At 48.2% G+C, this 16,674-nt stretch overlaps 1 protein-coding gene and 1 long non-coding RNA gene across 3 annotated transcripts in view; one reads left to right on the top strand and one right to left on the bottom strand.

The window, feature by feature from the left end:
- Positions 1 to 1,323: 1,323 nt before the first annotated feature.
- COL5A1 (collagen type V alpha 1 chain) overlaps positions 1,324 to 16,674 on the bottom strand; it is a 134,722-nt gene continuing 119,371 nt past the window's right edge. Inside the window, exons 58-66 of one of the 2 annotated variants that reach the window (XM_021543582.3) lie at positions 16,250 to 16,357; positions 15,747 to 15,800; positions 15,145 to 15,180; positions 14,341 to 14,394; positions 13,733 to 13,991; positions 13,275 to 13,387; positions 11,309 to 11,377; positions 6,361 to 6,594; positions 1,324 to 4,240 (exon numbers count right to left, since the gene is read on the bottom strand). In XM_021543582.3, coding sequence (XP_021399257.1) covers positions 4,094 to 4,240; positions 6,361 to 6,594; positions 11,309 to 11,377; positions 13,275 to 13,387; positions 13,733 to 13,991; positions 14,341 to 14,394; positions 15,145 to 15,180; positions 15,747 to 15,800; positions 16,250 to 16,357 — 1,074 coding nt within the window. In that variant the 3' untranslated portion in view covers positions 1,324 to 4,093. Of the gene's footprint in view, positions 4,241 to 6,360; positions 6,595 to 11,184; positions 11,254 to 11,308; positions 11,378 to 13,274; positions 13,388 to 13,732; positions 13,992 to 14,340; positions 14,395 to 15,144; positions 15,181 to 15,746; positions 15,801 to 16,249; positions 16,358 to 16,674 lie in introns of both variants that reach the window. The other variant, XM_021543583.3, reaches the window with a different exon arrangement.
- LOC116184207 (uncharacterized) lies at positions 2,686 to 8,942 on the top strand. Its single transcript, XR_004148963.1, has 3 exons — positions 2,686 to 2,736; positions 3,694 to 3,755; positions 8,842 to 8,942. It is a non-coding gene; the product is annotated as an uncharacterized LOC116184207 (long non-coding RNA).

The following is a 16,674-nucleotide window of genomic DNA, read 5'->3' as shown; positions in this document are numbered from 1 at the left end:
CCAGGGCTCCTGTGTCTGGCAGTGCCAGAAACAGTCAGATCCCTCCTCAGATCTCTGTTTCTCCCTAATAGCAGATCAAAGCTTCCCTCAGCACTGAGGAATTTGCTGCAAAGTGATTGAGTGCAAATCACAACTGGTGAGACGGGGCTGGGCTCACCTTGAAGCACGATCAAGGTGCAAGTGAAGTATTTCTAGCTGGGTTTAAGTAAATAAACTTATTTTGCCCTCATTTCTTCCTGCAGGCTGTGGTACCTCTGCCTTTCTGGGCTTCATCTGGATGAAGATTTGGCCGTAATACCCCAAGATTTCCCAAAGCTACTCCTTGAAGTTAATGACAGACTAAATGACTAAAGATTAAACCATTTCAGGTCCAGCCTGGATGGAGCTGGGAGCACCCTGGCCTGTGGAAGGTGTCCCTGCCCATGGAACTGGCTGATCTTCAAATTCCCTTCCAACCCAACCCGATCTGCGACTTTGGCTCCTTCTCTGGACACGTTTCAGCAAAGAATGAAGATCATCAAAGCAAAGAATGAAGCAAAGAATGAAGATCATCAAAGACCTTCTGCAGCCACAGAATGAAGGACAGAAGCTTTTGGGACACGGAGCTTGGCTTGGTCACTGCAGAGCTGGGCTGGTGGCCCTGACCCACCTGCAGTGCTCCAAAGGTCACCTCCTGAAGGTCCAGCACCTCCTGGAACTTCAAACACGACCAGGGCATGTTTGAAGGAGGCCCTGAGAACCAGAGGGACTCGGATCCGGGGGCAGCCACTGGTGCAGATTCCCACAGTGAATTCCAGAGGATCCTGGAGTGAAACCTGCAGGAGAGGAGGAGAGGAGGAGGAGCAGAGCATGAGCAAAGTGTCCCCCATGGAGTTTCCCTCCACACAGCAGAGCCTTGGGGCCAAGAATGGAAAATTAGGGGTTGAGGAGCTCACCAAGAAGCTGGAAAAATGTTTTTTTTTTTTTACCTGAATTGGGATGAGAAGATCAGAAAAACTCCTCTGGTGACTTTTCTGCTACTGTGGAGAAGGTGAAGAGCTGGTGGCCACATAATCTTCTCCTCCACATCCCAGCCACCAAAACCGGGTTGGATTTTTGCACTGGAATTTCTCACTGAGGAAAAAAAGACAAAACCCAACAAAGAAACAATTCCAGGCTTAGGATTTCTCCCCATGATGGGTTTGGATTGTATTTTACAGTATTTATTTACCTCTAAGCACTTCCACTGCTCCTCTGATGAACTTTCCAAGCTCCACAGGGCAGGGGGGTCCTGAGGAAATCCCACTGCAATCAACTCCAAGAAGAGATTCAACATCACGGGGGTTTAGGTGGAACAGTAAACTTGATTTATTGAAAAAAAAATCTATTACATTTATTCCTTTATTACACAGGTTTAAAATATTTAAAAATAGCTCTTATGGGCATTACACTTAAATTTTATGACATGTTTATTGGACTTTGAAGAAATGTACAATACGGCATTTGACACTATATTTTAAAAAGGGCCTTATGTACTAAAAGTTGGGTTTTTTTTTTTTTTTCCATAGGTTTTATTTTTCTTATCAACATTTGTTCAAGTCAATATATATTAAGGGGAGGAGGGAAATAAAATTACACAAAAAGAAGGTCTGCAAATACAAGTAGTAATTTTATTGCAATATACCGTAGCTAAGTGGTCTGGGGGGGATCGGAACAGTTGGGAGCTCAGTACAATTACAACACTGTGGAATTCAACAGAGGAAATTTTTATTCTTTTTTCTTTCTTCTTCTTCAAGCAGAGAAATCAAAGGAAAAAAAAAAAAAAAAAAGAAGCTCCCTTGATGAGAAAATTGAGAACAGAATCCCATGACCTGGGCAGACACACAGGTGTGGACAAATATCAGAAATATCAGGATATGGCTTTGCTGGGATGTGCAACCTTTCCTGCCCTTCCCGCTGTTGCCAAGGTGACCGAGAAGCTGAATTCCTTATTTATTATCCTAAATTCCTTTTCACTGCTCTGCTGCCCGGAGTCTGCAGTTTTTAGGGTAGCACCTTTTGGGATTTATTTAAATTTATTTCCCTTGAGTGGGAGAGAGCACAGGAGAAGAAGGGAGAGGGATGGACACGGCTCCTCCAAAAAGCACCGCTGGCATCGCCGCTCCCTCCAGCACGGCTTTGCCTCCCTTCCTCGGATGCTGCTGCTCTCAGTTTGGGCAGGAGGGGAGAAAAAACATCATATATAGGCTTTTTTCACAGTAAATGTGATGTCTTTTCCTTGGTGGTGAAAAATCCCCCTTGAGCTGAAGAATAATAATAATAATTTACAAAAAGAACCCCACCTTGCAACAGTTATTTTCCAGCTGAGAGACCTGAAGAAGGAAAATGGGCAAGGAGGCAAAATAAATGGGAAAAGAAGAGGGTGTCAGCACGTCGTGAGCCGTGGAAGGAATAAAAAAAAATAAAAATAAAAGTGGGAAGAGCAGGAAAATTGCAAATTCCCCAGATTGCTGGGCGGGCAGCACCCCCACGGCTTCAGGACACCCAACATTAACATAAATTAGCACCACAAAGGTTCAGCCACTGAGGACAATCTGCTCTGCTTCCAACCGGGAAAAGACATGGATATCCTTGGGAAAACCAAAATAATAACAACAATAATAATAATAATAATTTAAAAAATTGTAAGGACATTTAATGCTTTTTTCTACATCCAAGGAAGGAGAGGAGCAGGATTTGGACAGAAGAGATAAGAAGGTGCCATGCATTTATCAGCAGTCAAAATCTGCCTGAAAGTGCCTAAAAAGCCAAGTGGGAGATTGGCCAGTGGCAGGGTATCCCCAGTGTTGTGTTAAAATTATCAGATAGCACCACAGAGATATGTAAAAATAACTATAAAAAGCACCTTTTTTTTTTCTTCCTTTTTTTTTTTTGGTTTTTATTTTTATTCTTGATATTCAGAGAGGACAAATGGATTTCCCCTGCCACTGGGATCCGCCACTGGGAATGGATTCAGGTTTAATTCTTATCATTTTAAAGGAATGCTGAAAGAAAAAAAGGAGAATTAATTTAAAATACTAAGCAAGTGGATGAAAAGGCAGAGACTCAATGCAGATCCTGCTTTTAGATCAGGGGATTTGTAGGGAATTTGTTAAAAAGTGGCTTTAATTTCCTCATTTTGAAAGGAATCATTGCAAAAGGCATCTGTGGCTCAGGGGGCTGGTTTGCAGCTGATCCTGGGGATAATTCCAAGGCTCCAGATCCCATTTTGGGGCTGGGAAGAGGCAGAAGTGGGGACAGGAGCTGCTGTCTTCATTCCCAGCTGGAAGCTCGGCTGGGATGGGCTGGCTTTAATACAGACAAGGTCACTTGCATGGTTTGAAGGCGGAAACATTCCAACATATTTGAAATAAAATACGACACAAACATTTACTCACAAACATACAAAAATAGAAGCACCTTTAAGACACGGCAAGGAGATGCCCAGTGTGACCTTGAGTCAGCACTTTGGGAAACGTGGAATGAGGCAAACTCAGCGCAGGAAACACGGAAAATTCTGGAATTGGCTGTGGCATCTCCTTGCTGGAGCTGATCCAAACCTCGTGGAAGGCAACAAAACCCCTCTGAGGAGCTTCAGATCCAGGACTGCCGGGACTTCAACATCGAGCTGGACACGAGGAATTTCAAGTTTTTTCCATTTTATTTTTTCCTTAGGAACAAACAAACGCTTCCTGGCGAGAAGAAGAAGAGGAGGAGGCAGGAGGAGTTTGCTGGAGGTGGGCTCAGCTCGGTGGCCACGGGGCAGCAGCGGTGGCAGCAGGGACAGGGCCAGGTCTCCGTGTGTGGCTGTTGGTCATGAGATTCCATATCCATCCTGGGAATGGCTGAGGGGGCACAGAGGGGCTGGGGGCAAAACCAGGGGCACAACAAAATAGGTGGGAGGGAGGAAAAAAAAAATAATAACCCATCGCTGTCCAGTTTCAGACCGTGCACGTGACGAGGAATTCTTTTTTTTCTCCGTTTTTTTTTCTTTTTTCTCTTTTTTTGTTTTTAATTAAATGGCGCAATGAGGTTACGAGGTTGCTCATTTGGAGACTAGGTTCAGGTGGCTCTTTTAGCCCAGGAAGCAAGCTGGTCCCACCTCGAATCCAAATTTCTGTGCCGCTTCTCCGAAGTCATTGAACATGATGTCGACTATGGGGACCTGCTCCACTTTGGGCGTGTTGATTTCCAGGATGGTTTTCTGGTAGCCCTTCCTTGCCTGGAATGAAGGAAAGAGGAGCTCTGAGGATGCCTCCAAACCAACATCAGCACAATTGAATAACCACCACTCTGCTGGGAATGTGGTGTTGATTTTTCCTGGGTATCCTTAGACCCAAATTGGAGTCACCACCACCCAAACAAATTTATTTGGACGTTTAACACATGTGCTGAAAAACCCTCGGGAGATGCCCAGATCTTGGAGCAGAAGCAGATCATGACACTCTAACTCTGCTCTAGCACATTTCCAAGCTGGAATGGGAACCTGGAAAAACTGTGGCTGTGGAAGGGTTGTTTTCCCTCCCCCAGGACACACCTGGCTTGTTGGGCAAATGGTAGCAATTTAATTTGAATATATTAGTGAAAAGATCACATTTAAAGTTTGGTGGAATTCACAAGGTGCTGCTGTCTTTTTATCATGCCGTGGTGGCCACAGAGTTCCTTCCAAAATATAAATAATTATTAGAGGAGCAGAAGTACCCCCTGAGGGTGTACAAAGCTGCACAAACAAGAGAATTTATGGAGCAGCTTTGGGCTCTACCTTTCCCTGTGATTTGTGTGGCTCGGGAGAACAGGCTGGATGGAGCACAGCTACGAGAAAGGGCTGGAAGTTCAGGAAAAACATATTCAAATTATGGGAAGAACATCAGCCCTGGAGCTCCTCTGGCTTCAGCAGCCTCCCCACTACAGCAGGACCTTTGGGGCAACACCGTGTGGGGCAGCCCAACCTCATCTCCACAATTCCTGTATTCCTCAATCCTGAATCATTTAGGATGGAAAAGACCTTTAGGATCATCGAGTCCAACCATTAACCCAGCACAGCCCAGCAATTGGATGGGTTATAGCACTCACTCCCAAAAAAGACGTAAAAGCACCCCTAAACTCCTGGTGGAGTTCTCTAAATTCCTAAAGGGCTTTTTATGGGTCTAAGAGTCAGACTGAAATAATCTTTAATGTAGAGAATCAATTGTAAACCCCAAACTCCTTTAAGTAAATAAATAAATCTCAAATATCCCGCCTGTACTTTGGGCAGCACGATCTGCCAGGGTAGCAGATTAATCCAATTTATCTGCCCAAAAGGTAGAGGTTTTCAGGAGGCTCATCCACTTTAAAACCTGAAAGACGTGGTCCTCCAGCAACCCTGAGATTCAGAAGGGGAAGGAAGGAGAAGGCTCTTTTTCCCAACAACATTATGTCTGCAGGAGACACAAAAAACTTGAGGATAAATTTCTCCTGAGTGTTTCCAGAAGGGGGCTGGATGCCCTTTCCCTCTCCAGGAATGTGTTAAAAGTTCTAATATGATTTTCCTCATTGCTCCATCAGTAAAAAAAATCTGTTTGTGCCAGAACAGAAGCATTTCAATCTTAAATTATAAGAGGAGCTTTTTCTGTCAAACATCTCAATCTTTCTATCCCGTGGGCTCCAAGTGCTGCAGTTCCAGAGGGTGGGAATTATGCATGTTTTTACACCAGCAAGCTGGGGCTCAAAATAAATGCAGACAGCACCTGTTTTGCCAAATTTTTATCTCCTGAGGACAGAATTTTCAGAGTTTAAACCCAAATCAAGCATCCAAGAGGAGTTAGAAGGAAAGGGAGGAGGTGAGGCACCTTTGGAAACTGTAGCTGTGATTGTGCACCCCATGAGCAGCACAGCCCAGAACCTTCCTGGGCCTCCAAGAACAAAAACTCCAACCAAACCTTCCTGCTTTGCCTCTAAGAATTTTTGGAAGAAGTTACAAAGATTTAAACCCTACAAATTTCCAACCCATTGCTCACCTCTCCCCCCGTGAGGAATCGGGTGAGAACAAAAGCACAGGGAGGCTTTTAAAAGCAAGCAGCACTTTTAGGCAGATATTAATCAGATTAATTGGACTCCTGGAGGTGCTGCAGCTTCCCCTGGCTTCGAGCAGGATCACGGATTCCCATGGAATCATTTATTTCCAACTTAGAGAGGAACACGTCGATGCCTCCCGCGTTAAGGACAACCCCAAGGACCGTGAATTTGAGGGTGATCTGCTCTGGGGAAGATGGTGCTGGCCAAGCAGGGGAGGGGACAGAGGTGTCCCCAAGGTGTCCCCAAGGTGTCCCCAGGGTGTCCCCAAGGCCGGGAGCCCCCACGTACCGCGCAGCCGTCGAGGGCCGCTCGGATGTAGGGGTTGTTGTCGTAGGACATCTCCTCGTCGTTGGAGCCCAGGAAGCGGATGGCCTTGTCGTAGCTGTTGGTGGTGGCATCGTGCCAGGCCACCGACTGGTAGCAGTTGTAGGTGATGTTCTGGCGGGCCGAGGCGCTCAGGAGACGCAGGAAGGTCATCTGCACCACCCCGATGGGGTTCCCGTCCGAGTCCACGTAGGAGAGCTGGGAGAGGGGGAGAAGGGACAACGCCGGGCAGTGAGGGACAGGGAAACACAGCCAGGGGCTCTGAGGGACACCAGTGCCACCAGCACAGACACTGCTCCTGAGCTGGGGGCTCTGAGGGACACCAGTGTCACCACAGACACTGCTCTGAGGGACATCAGTGTCACCAGCAGAGACATTGCTCTGAGGGACACCAGTGTCACCACAGACACTGCTCTGAGGGACACCAGTGTCACCAGCACACACTGTTCCTAAAGGACACCAGTGCCACCACACTGCTCTGAGGGACACCAGGGCCACCACACTGCTCTGAGGGACACCAGGGCCACCACAGACATTGCTCTGAGGGACACCAGTGTCACCAGCACACACTGTTCCTGAGGGACACCAGTGCCACCACAGACACTGCTCTGAGGGACACCAGTGTCACACACTGCTCCTGAGGGACACCAGTGCCACCAGCACACACTGTTCCTGAGGGACACCAGTGTCACCACACTGCTCTGAGGGACACCAGTGCCACCACAGACACTGCTCTTGACCTGAGGGCTCTGAGGGACACCAGGGCCACCACAGACACTGCTCTGAGGGACACCAGTGTCACCAGCACACACTGTTCCTGAGGGACACCAGTGCCACCACAGACACTGCTCTTGACCTGAGGGCTCTGAGGGACACCAGTGTCACCACACTGCTCTGAGGGACACCAGGGCCACCACAGACACTGCTCTGAGGGACACCAGGGCCACCAGAGATGCTGCTTTGCTCGCTCAGGAACTTTTTGTTCTCCTGCTGGATGGGGTGAGGTTGTGAGCAAAAAATTTAAATCTGAAGAGGGCAGAGGGAAACAAAGACAAGGGGATTTCAGCCCTGGTTGCAAGAGGGTGGAAATTTGGGGATCTGTCTCAAGGTTAAGCCAATATTGAGCTTATTTCTCCAGCTCTTGAAGAGAAGGCGAATTTCTGTGAGGGTTCAGGGCTGTATTTTCCTGTCCTGTCTGACACAAATTTCTGGCTGCTGGGGGTGTTTTGCTCTGCACACCCTGGGCTATTCCCCATTCCTTTTCTTCGGGTTTGAAGCAATCTTTGCATTGCATCTGCAGCAATGCTGGCCCTGCTGTTGAGGACTGGGCACTGCCCTGGTTGGAAAAGCTCTGCTCAGGGAAAAGGAAAATGGATTTGCTGCCCTGTTGTGAACACAGATTGTGAATCCCAGTCTTGCACACTGGGATTTGCTCCATTCAGCCCTCCAGGCTCCTTTTTCTCCCATGCAGGAGAATGTATTCCTACAAAAAAAAAAAAAAAAATTGAAACCCAATCTCAGCACTTGGGGGATTCAGGATTTTGTGGGACTTTCACGGCCCACAAAATGAGATTTTGCAGGTATGAAGTGGCTGTGCTTGAGGTGACATCTCCAAACTACTGCCCTGGATGGACTGAGGGTTTCTTTAGAAACAACTGGGAACCAAACACAGGCACCCAACCAGCGTGGATTTCCTCCAGGTACCACGAACCCTCGAGCTGTGGTGCAGGCTGCAAACGGTAGAAGAGATTGGTAACCACAATAAACCACTGAATTAAAAGAGATAATCCAAATAAACAAAGATACCAACCGGTTGTCAGGATGCTGCTGCGCTGTCCTCCTGAGAGTTAAATGTGACTGACCAGGAGAGAGCCACGCATGCCAGGAGGAGCCACCAGAAAGCCACCAGCACGTGGAAGGAAGGGGACAAAAAATGCCAAGGGCTTGTCACACACCCAGTGTGGCACTACTGAGCTGTAGGACCTTATCTTATTTGGTTTTATTTCAAACCAACCCTTGTTTTACAGCCTGATTGCCTTTTAAGGGGTCTTTTGTTGTGCAGCCTGTGCAGATTTTGTGAAGCCCTGTCCCAGATTTCCAAGTGGAGCCACCAGGAGCTGCTTTTGTGCACGATGTTTGCTCAGTTGGGGAAAATCCAATCCTTTCCTCTTTTCTCTGTGCTGGCAGGTGTCCTGTGGCTGGGATGGGATGGGATGGGATGGGATGGGAAGCAGGCCTTGCCAGAGCTGCTGGGAATTGTGTGTAAGACGCACAGAGAAAACATTTGCAAGCCTCTCATCCCTCTAAACACAGCTTGGCTGCATCCTGAGGAAAGGTAAGGAATTGGCTCCGAGGGCTCTGCAGCGTTGATTAATGATGCTGTGGGAGCATCAAACCCAGCTGGTTTGGTTGTATTTCATATTTACTGCATCCCTCTTACTTCAGGTGTCTCCAGAAGAAAGGCAGCATCTGCCCAGCTGTGCAGTCCCAGGATTTATATGGAGCCCTTGGCAGCGTTGGAAATCTTCCCTCAGCTTTGGGGCTCCCCAAGGCACCAGGACCTTTTCCATGGAGTAACAGGAGCAGGGTTACACCCAGAGGGGAACTCAAACGCCTTTTTGATTCTGCCCATCTGCACACAAATTTCAGCTGATTTTGGACCCACAAATGTCTCCTCAATTTGCCAATGTCATGGTTCCAAGTACTGAGCGAGGCAAAATTAGAGCTAATCTTAAATAAATAAAAAAAATAAAACTTTGATGGCCTGGATGTTGGACTGTTTTGTGGTTTGCTTAGATAGGTCTTCCACATACTGGTGGCTTTTTTATTTTTCCAAATAGAAAAAGCAGGACAGGTGAAAAAAAAAAAAAAATAGGCAGGAAAATGACAACACAAAAAGATGGAACAAAGAGCTCCAAGTAGCACCAGAAATGTTTTTATCTAAAAAAGAATAAGCCCTATGCTCTAGGCTGGCAACTGAGCCTCTAACAGAGCTGGGAAAAAGAGAAGCAGGGGAGATGGAGAAGTGGAGGTACTTGGAACATGAACTGATGAAGTGCTCTGTAATTAAGCTATGAGTGCTGCCCTCCGAGGAGCCAGGAGGCTGAAGCCTGGGCTTTGCAGCCTGATTTGATGATGCAGAGAAGCCCCAGAAGCCGTGTCCTCCTCGAGGGCAGAATCAGAGCAAAATGTGTTTTAGTGGCGATGGAATGTGGCAAACGTCGGGAAACAACGCAGGGCTTGGGTTGTTTGCCCTTTAAGGTGGAAGTTGGGGCACTGCAGGAACCCCCTGCCCTGGGGAGGGGACAACTCAGTGGGACACAGCATCTCCTGGCCCTGGGCAGGCTGGTTGGATCCATGGAATATTTGCCTGTTCCCACATTCTCCTGGTTTGACTGAGCTTGTTCCGTGCTAATTCTACAGGAACTGATGTGCCAGGGGGACAGTTCTGGGGCTTGAGACACAAATGTGACATCCCTGCCCAGCACTGGGCCTCTGTGGGAATGACCTCCCCAAAATGTGCATGTCCTGTGACAAGGTAAGAAACCAGAGCTTTTCCTGGTTTATGCCTTGCTGACATCACGCCTTGTCTGACCTTAAAACAGCTCTTCCCCCATGGAAAAAAATCCTTAATTGTGACTCAGTTAAATTCCTTTCCACTAAGCTGGGCTGGAAATCTTCCTTTAAATAAATGACTTTGGTTCTCCCAAGCTCTGGGGAGTTCCCAGAGTGGTTCATCTCCACATGGGGAACAAAATCCACCCTCTGGGGCAAACCTGTCCCAGAGAGGCCAGAGGTGAGCAGCTCCATGCTCTGGGTGCCAGCTCGGGGCTGGAGCAGCATTTAGGGACCTCTCAGCTCTTGGGGTAAGGCTGCACTGCTGGGGGACACCCAAAATGGGGACACCCAAAATGGGGGCTGAGGAGGAGACAGCAACAGCTCTCCCTGTGGGATGGAGCTCTCCCTGTGGGATGCAGAATTCCCCATGGGATGCAGAATTCTCTGTGGGATGCAGAATTCTCTGTGGGATGCAGCTCTCCCTGTGGGATGCAGCTTTCCCCGTGGGATGCAGCTCTCCCTTTGGGATGGAGAATTCCCCGTGGGATGGAGAATTCCCCGTGGGATGCAGCACTCCCTCTGGGATGGAGATCTCCCTGTGGGATGCAGCTCTCCCTTTGGGATGGAGAATTCCCCATGGGATGGAGAATTCCCCGCGGGATGGAGCACTCCCTCTGTGATTGAGATCTCCCTCTGGGACGCAGCATTCCTCGTGGGATGCAGCATTCCCCGTGGGATGCAGCACTCCCTGTGGGATGCAGAATTCCCTTTGGGATGCAGCACTCCCTGTGGAATGCAGCATTTCCTTTGGGATGCAGAATTCCCTGTGGGATGCAGCTCTCCCTTTGGGATGGAGAATTCCCTGTGGGATGCAGCATTCCCTGTGGGATGCAGCTTTCCCCGTGGGATGCAGCTCTCCCTTTGGGATGGAGAATTCCCTTTGGGATGCAGCTCTCCTGCAGGGCTCCGTGCAGACAAACCTGCCTCAGACTCCCCAGGACACACCCTGAGTGCCAAAGCTCAGTTCCCAGTTCCCAGTTCCCAATTCCCAATTCCCAGTTCCCAGCCAGGCAGACTGGCCCAAGCCCCCCGGTGGGTTTGGGGTCTCTCTCAGCGTTCCACCTTAAACACTCCCGGTGCCTGCGGGGGTTAGTCGGGCATGCAGAGGGCAGCGCGGCCACACCGAAGCAGGTGACAAGCTCTGATTGAGGGCCAGGGTTAGCCACTTACCAAGGACCCCCGCTTGTATTGACTATACCATGTGGAAGGCTGTTCTTTGGGCCAACGAGCCATTTTACTCTGTAAAATATGACAGGGGGTTAAAGGAAACAGCGAGCACCAGGATGCATCTTACCAGTTTACCGCGCTTGAATTCACTGAACCACGAGCCTGGGTTTTCCTTGGGCCAGGAAGTAATTCTAGCCTAGTTTGTGGACAGCAAGGAGGGAAGAGAGAAAGAAAAAAAAAAAAAAATCAAAATTAAAAAGGTTGCTTTCATTCCAGAGTCTGCATGTCTTATTGAAACTGTCCAACTTGCTTTAAATTTTTCTTTTTTTTCAATCTTTATACATCAGTAATGAGAGCAGGAGGTGGCTGTGAAGCAGAGGAGATGGAGTGGTGCTGCTCTGGCACCAGCCTCCTTTGCTAAGGGCTGTCTCTGCCTCCTAGGAACTTGGGATGCAAATCCAGCAGTGGCAGGAAAATTAAAGAGAAAGACAGAGAGGGAAAAAGGAAGCATGGATGGGAAAAGGTGCATTGATCTTCGTGTGGAGGGCAGTGCTGGTGCTGGATAAGCCTGGTGCCTCTCTAATGCCAAATCCAGGTGCTGCAGGGCTGGGAAAGGCAAAGGATGTGATTAAGGAAAAGCCTCTGCCTGCCTGAGGTGCTGGACACACAGCATGGAGCTCCAGGGACCCAGAGTGGCCTGAACAGGGGTGACCTGACCAAGGAATCAGCCAGCAGAGCATCCTCAAGGCAGCCCCAGCTCAGCAGCTGAGTCAGAGCACAAGGGAGGAGCGTGGCAGCTCCCTCAGCCTCCCACAACGCCCTCATTTGTGCTGGAACCCTCTCCAAAAGCAGCAGCCCAGCTGCAGGTGACTGGGACTGTCCTTCCCCTTGCAGGATGTCACCTGCAGAGCAAATCCCAGCACTTGTGCTGGGGGAGGGATGAGCTGAGAGCAGCCACGGCTGAAACTCTGCTGTGGCTCACCACAAACCCACGCAGGATCCATAAGAAAAAAACTGGGATGCATAAGGAAAAACTTCTTCCATTCAAAGGGATGCAAAGAGCCACCACCCAGGGCTGAGGTGGTGCATCCCTCTGGATGGGAGAAGTTTTTTCTTATGGATCCCAGCATGAAATTTGTATTTGAGGAGTGCTGCAGCTCCACAGATCCCCTCAGTGAACCAGCACAGCAGGAGCTCAGGCCCCTGCATGATCATGGCCAGACTCTGCTTTTTGAGCTGTCAGATTTTGAGGAAAAACACAGTTCACTGATGCAAAGGAAGAGGAAATCCATCTCCTCTTTAAACAGCCCCAGGAAAAACTCAGGGAGGATTTATGTGGCGTGTGCTTTGCGCTGTGCTGACACACATTTCTGGTGGATGAAATGCAGCAGGAGAACAGCTCGGCTTTGTCACAGCTGGAGCACAACTGTGACACTGGCACGGCTCCCCCAGGCTGAGTTGTTGTGTTTCTGCTTGGCCAGGGCCACAGCTGGTCCCCAGGCAGCTCTGGAAAACAGAGTGCAGGGATAGAGGACAGAAATGATGGGCAGGGCTGAGCTAAGAGCATCATCACACAAATAAGTGCATCAACCTCGTGCAGCGGTGCCTGGGAGAGCTCTGAGCCTGCCTGCAATCATTTAGGATCATTTACCCACAGGGAACAGCAGGAAAAATGACAGGAGGTAAACATTTATCTGCCCTGCCTGGAGACACAGGGAGGAGATGGGAATCAGTGGTGCTTGGGCATGCAGGCAGTGGAGCAGGGCTGTGGGAGGGAATGAGTTAAACAGAGCTCCCACTTCCTGCACCAACACACAGCCCTGCCTTGGACAGCAAAGTCCAAAAAATTAAGGTTTTAGCATTTATTATGCCTGGGAAACCTTCAGAGGTTTGTCCCAAATCACAGTTTAAATCTGATTTTCTCTTTGTCAACACATTCCGTATTATTTCAGAAGGTAATGCTGTGTAACAAAAGAACATTCTGGATCTTTGATCCTTCCTTGCTGCTGTGCAATTGGCTGTCTGTGAATATTGATATCAGGAAACCATCTATCACCAGGACAGAGGGGAAAGCAAAGGTGGTGAGCACTTACTCCTTCAGATTTCTTATCAGGGAAGATGCAGGTCTCTCCACCAGCTGTGAAATTACAGTAAACTTTGAAAGAGTCCCTGGAACACCCTTGGTTGGGATCAACCCAGTATTCACCTGGATGAGGGAAGAGAAGGGAAGAAAGGATCAGCTCAGAGGTCACTTCAGCAACCTCCTCACCTGGGATGTTTCACCTCTCATGGGTTATTATTTTTATGTAGCTTTTGGAAACTGGTCATGCTCTGGTGCCAGCTGAAGAAGGTTTTTCATCCCATATCCCCATTTTTAGAACAGAACATTTCAGCTGGAAGGGCTATCCAATGATATCCAATCCAGATCTACATATTCCTTCTCCACCAGCCACATCCCCCATGGACTCCCCAAATTCCTGCTCTTCCAACCCTCACTTCTGCATTCATCTGGAGACAGAATTCCCTCCATCCCCTCTATCCTGGGACACACCATCTGGGAAATCAGGGTGGCAGAGCTGCAGGTCCTTGCAGGTGCGTGCTGGGTTGTGCTGAGTGCCCAAGGGATGCTTCATCTGCTCGATTTCCAGTTTCAGGGAGTTCAGGGAGCCAAAAATCTCCTCCATGCCATCAGCATAGTCCATGTAGTTGTCAGCATTGCCATCATCCAGCAGCTGGCTGGCATCAATGTTCCTCCTGGTCCTCTTGGCAGCCTGGATGGGCAGGGGCTGGATGACTTCTCCAGGAGGACCCTGATTTTTGGGAAAAAAAAAAAAAAAAAGACACAACTTCTTATTCCATTGGGAAAAGGACATGAGAGATGGACAAAGCAGCAACATCCCAAAATACACACTGGACATGGAAAACAACCGTGGGTGGTGCTGACCAAACCTCTGGCTTCAACATTTTCCACCTTCCCTTGCCCTCTTCCCATTAATTTTCTTCTCTTCCCATCCTTTCACCCCCAGTGTCTCCAAGAGATTCCAGCCCATTGCTAGGATTAGCAAGGAATTTTTGCCCAGAGATTTTTCTGCTTCCCAAATTCCAGCACCCACAAAGTCTGAACCTCGTTTCATGCTTCACCTTATGGGTTCTACTTACAGGAGGTCCTGGGGGCCCAGGAAGACCTGATTCACCTTTTGGACCTGTGGGACCCTGGATGGAAATAAAGGGAAAATCAGGAGTCACTCAGGAGAATTCACCTGGTTACTTTGATCACATCCCAAATATTATTTTAATTAATAAAAGTTCATTTTTGTCCCTTCAGGCACACAAGAGGTGTCTCCCTGTACCCACTTCCCAAGAAAATTGTATTTTTGGTTATTTTTGGTGTTCAGGTGAAAGAAAAGATCAAACATTTGGAGTTACAGTCAGATTTTTCTTATGCTTCCTACGGAATGCATAAAATCTTTAACTCTCCCAACCAATCCAACAGTTCTGCAAGTCAAATAAAATCTTCAAATTAATAAAACATCGAATTCTGGATGGCTAAAAGACACTAAGAAGTTGCCCAAAAGAGGAATTTTTAGCTGCCTGCTCAGCAGGTCTGCACCACGAAGCTCCAGAGTCTCATTTCTCACCGAGTTCTTCACTTTCCAGCTCCCCACCTCCCTCTTTTCACGGGCTATTTTTAATCCCCTCCACCCTCCAGCAGCAGCTTTTCTCCTCAGGACTCAGCACTGGATTGCTCCTTGTGATCTCTGCTGCTCTGCTCTTCAGGGAAGTGCAGTGGTGGCACAGAAACCTTCCCCAGTTATCATTCCTGGGGTTAGGCAGCCTGAAAAGGCAGAGTTTGCTAAATCCTCTCTGCTAATTGCATTAATTTTGTTGATGAGGGGACTCCCAGCGTGTCCTGCACTCAATAAAAACCCCTCAGCCTCCTCCTTCAGCTGTGCCCGTACTCACTGATGAGCCTTTAGCACCTTTGGGACCAGGTGGACCCTGTGGAGAGACAAATACAGAAAGGAGTCAGCTCATCTCCAAGCAGAGAGTTCATAAAGGGAATTTAAAAAAATTTACTCCCCTTTCTATTTCCATTTCCCACCTCCACTTCAGCTTTTATTTGCCAACAGACAAAAAGCTTTGGTGGCAGAGCTCCACACTCCTGCCCCAGTGGGGACTGGGGAAAATTCTGGGTGATTCCTGGAATGTGGGGCTGAGCCCAGCCCTGTGCTCAGGACATCCAGCTGGGCACGCCAGGGTGATAAAAAGGGATAAAAATCAACAAAAAAGGGCAAGAAATCCCTGTGGGATTGTGGATATTCCAAAAGAAAGGGGAAGGGAAACAAGGTGGGGCAATTTCCCTGATCTCCCACATCACTTCCAGCATTCCTGGAACTCATCCAAGAGTTTTTAAAGGGCTCAGCTGAAAAAAAAATAAAAAAAAACAACCCAAAAGCCATCCTCCTACAGCCAGGGCTGTGCTGGGCATTCCTGGGAGCACCAAAGTGGCTCCTGGGGGTCTCTGCAGCTCCCAGGAAATTCCAAGGTTTTTTGTTGTCACCTACCGGTAATCCTGGGGGCCCTGGAGGTCCGATGGGTCCAGAGGGACCTGTGATACCCTAAAAGATAACAGAAAATAACACTGATCTGCAATTCTGGCCTAAAATTACACACCCAACCCCTGCTCACAGGTGAGCACCAAGTTTTGGGGGGATTCCAGTCCAATCTGGAGCTTTACCTGGTTTTTAGAGCATGGACAAGGAATTTCCTATATCATTTAGGTTCATACTTTTAAAAATCAGCCCTTCAGATAAATATTTAATGGTACCATCCTTCCAAGTCTATTCAGCTCTTTCATAGGACCCTTGAGATTCTGCTTCCCACTAAAATGGGTCATTTTGGAGCAGATCCATGTTTCACACATAGAATAAAACACATTAATACAGAAAATATCCCTCAAAAACTGCCAAGGAGCTCCTGCCAGCGTTGCCCATCTCTGCTATGCTGCCCCTCCTTGAGGGTGCAATGCTCCAAAGCACATTCCAGGCAGGTTTTAGGGAATATTTACCTGCTCTCCTTTGGGTCCTGCTGAGCCCTGGGGGCCTGGGAGACCTCTGTCACCCTTTTCTCCTTGTTCTCCTGGAGGTCCAATAAGACCAATTAAACCTGGGTGACCCTGGGGCAAAACAGCAGATGTTAATTAGGATTTCTGACTGGAGAGAGAGCAAAGACATTTCTAGATCCAGCCACAAATATCTGAGTGTGGTGAGTTTGTAACAATCCCCGACACGTGCAAGTGGCAGAGTGGACAAAAATAGGAGATTTTTTTACAGCAGAAAATGCTACAAATATAGAAAGAACCTCTGCACTGGAGCAGCTGCTCATTCCTTGGGGTTATATAAATATATATATGATAGAAAAGTTTATAGAGTGGAGAATCACCCCAAAAATGGGTCAGGGCTCTGCACCTCCACGCTCAACCACAGCTCAGCT

This window comes from Lonchura striata, chromosome 22, assembly GCF_046129695.1.
Source record: "Lonchura striata isolate bLonStr1 chromosome 22, bLonStr1.mat, whole genome shotgun sequence".
In the NCBI taxonomy this organism is placed as follows: Eukaryota; Metazoa; Chordata; class Aves; order Passeriformes; family Estrildidae; genus Lonchura; species Lonchura striata.
The sequence above is the reverse complement of the archived record's forward strand: the minus strand, read 5'-3'. Positions and strand labels throughout refer to the sequence as shown.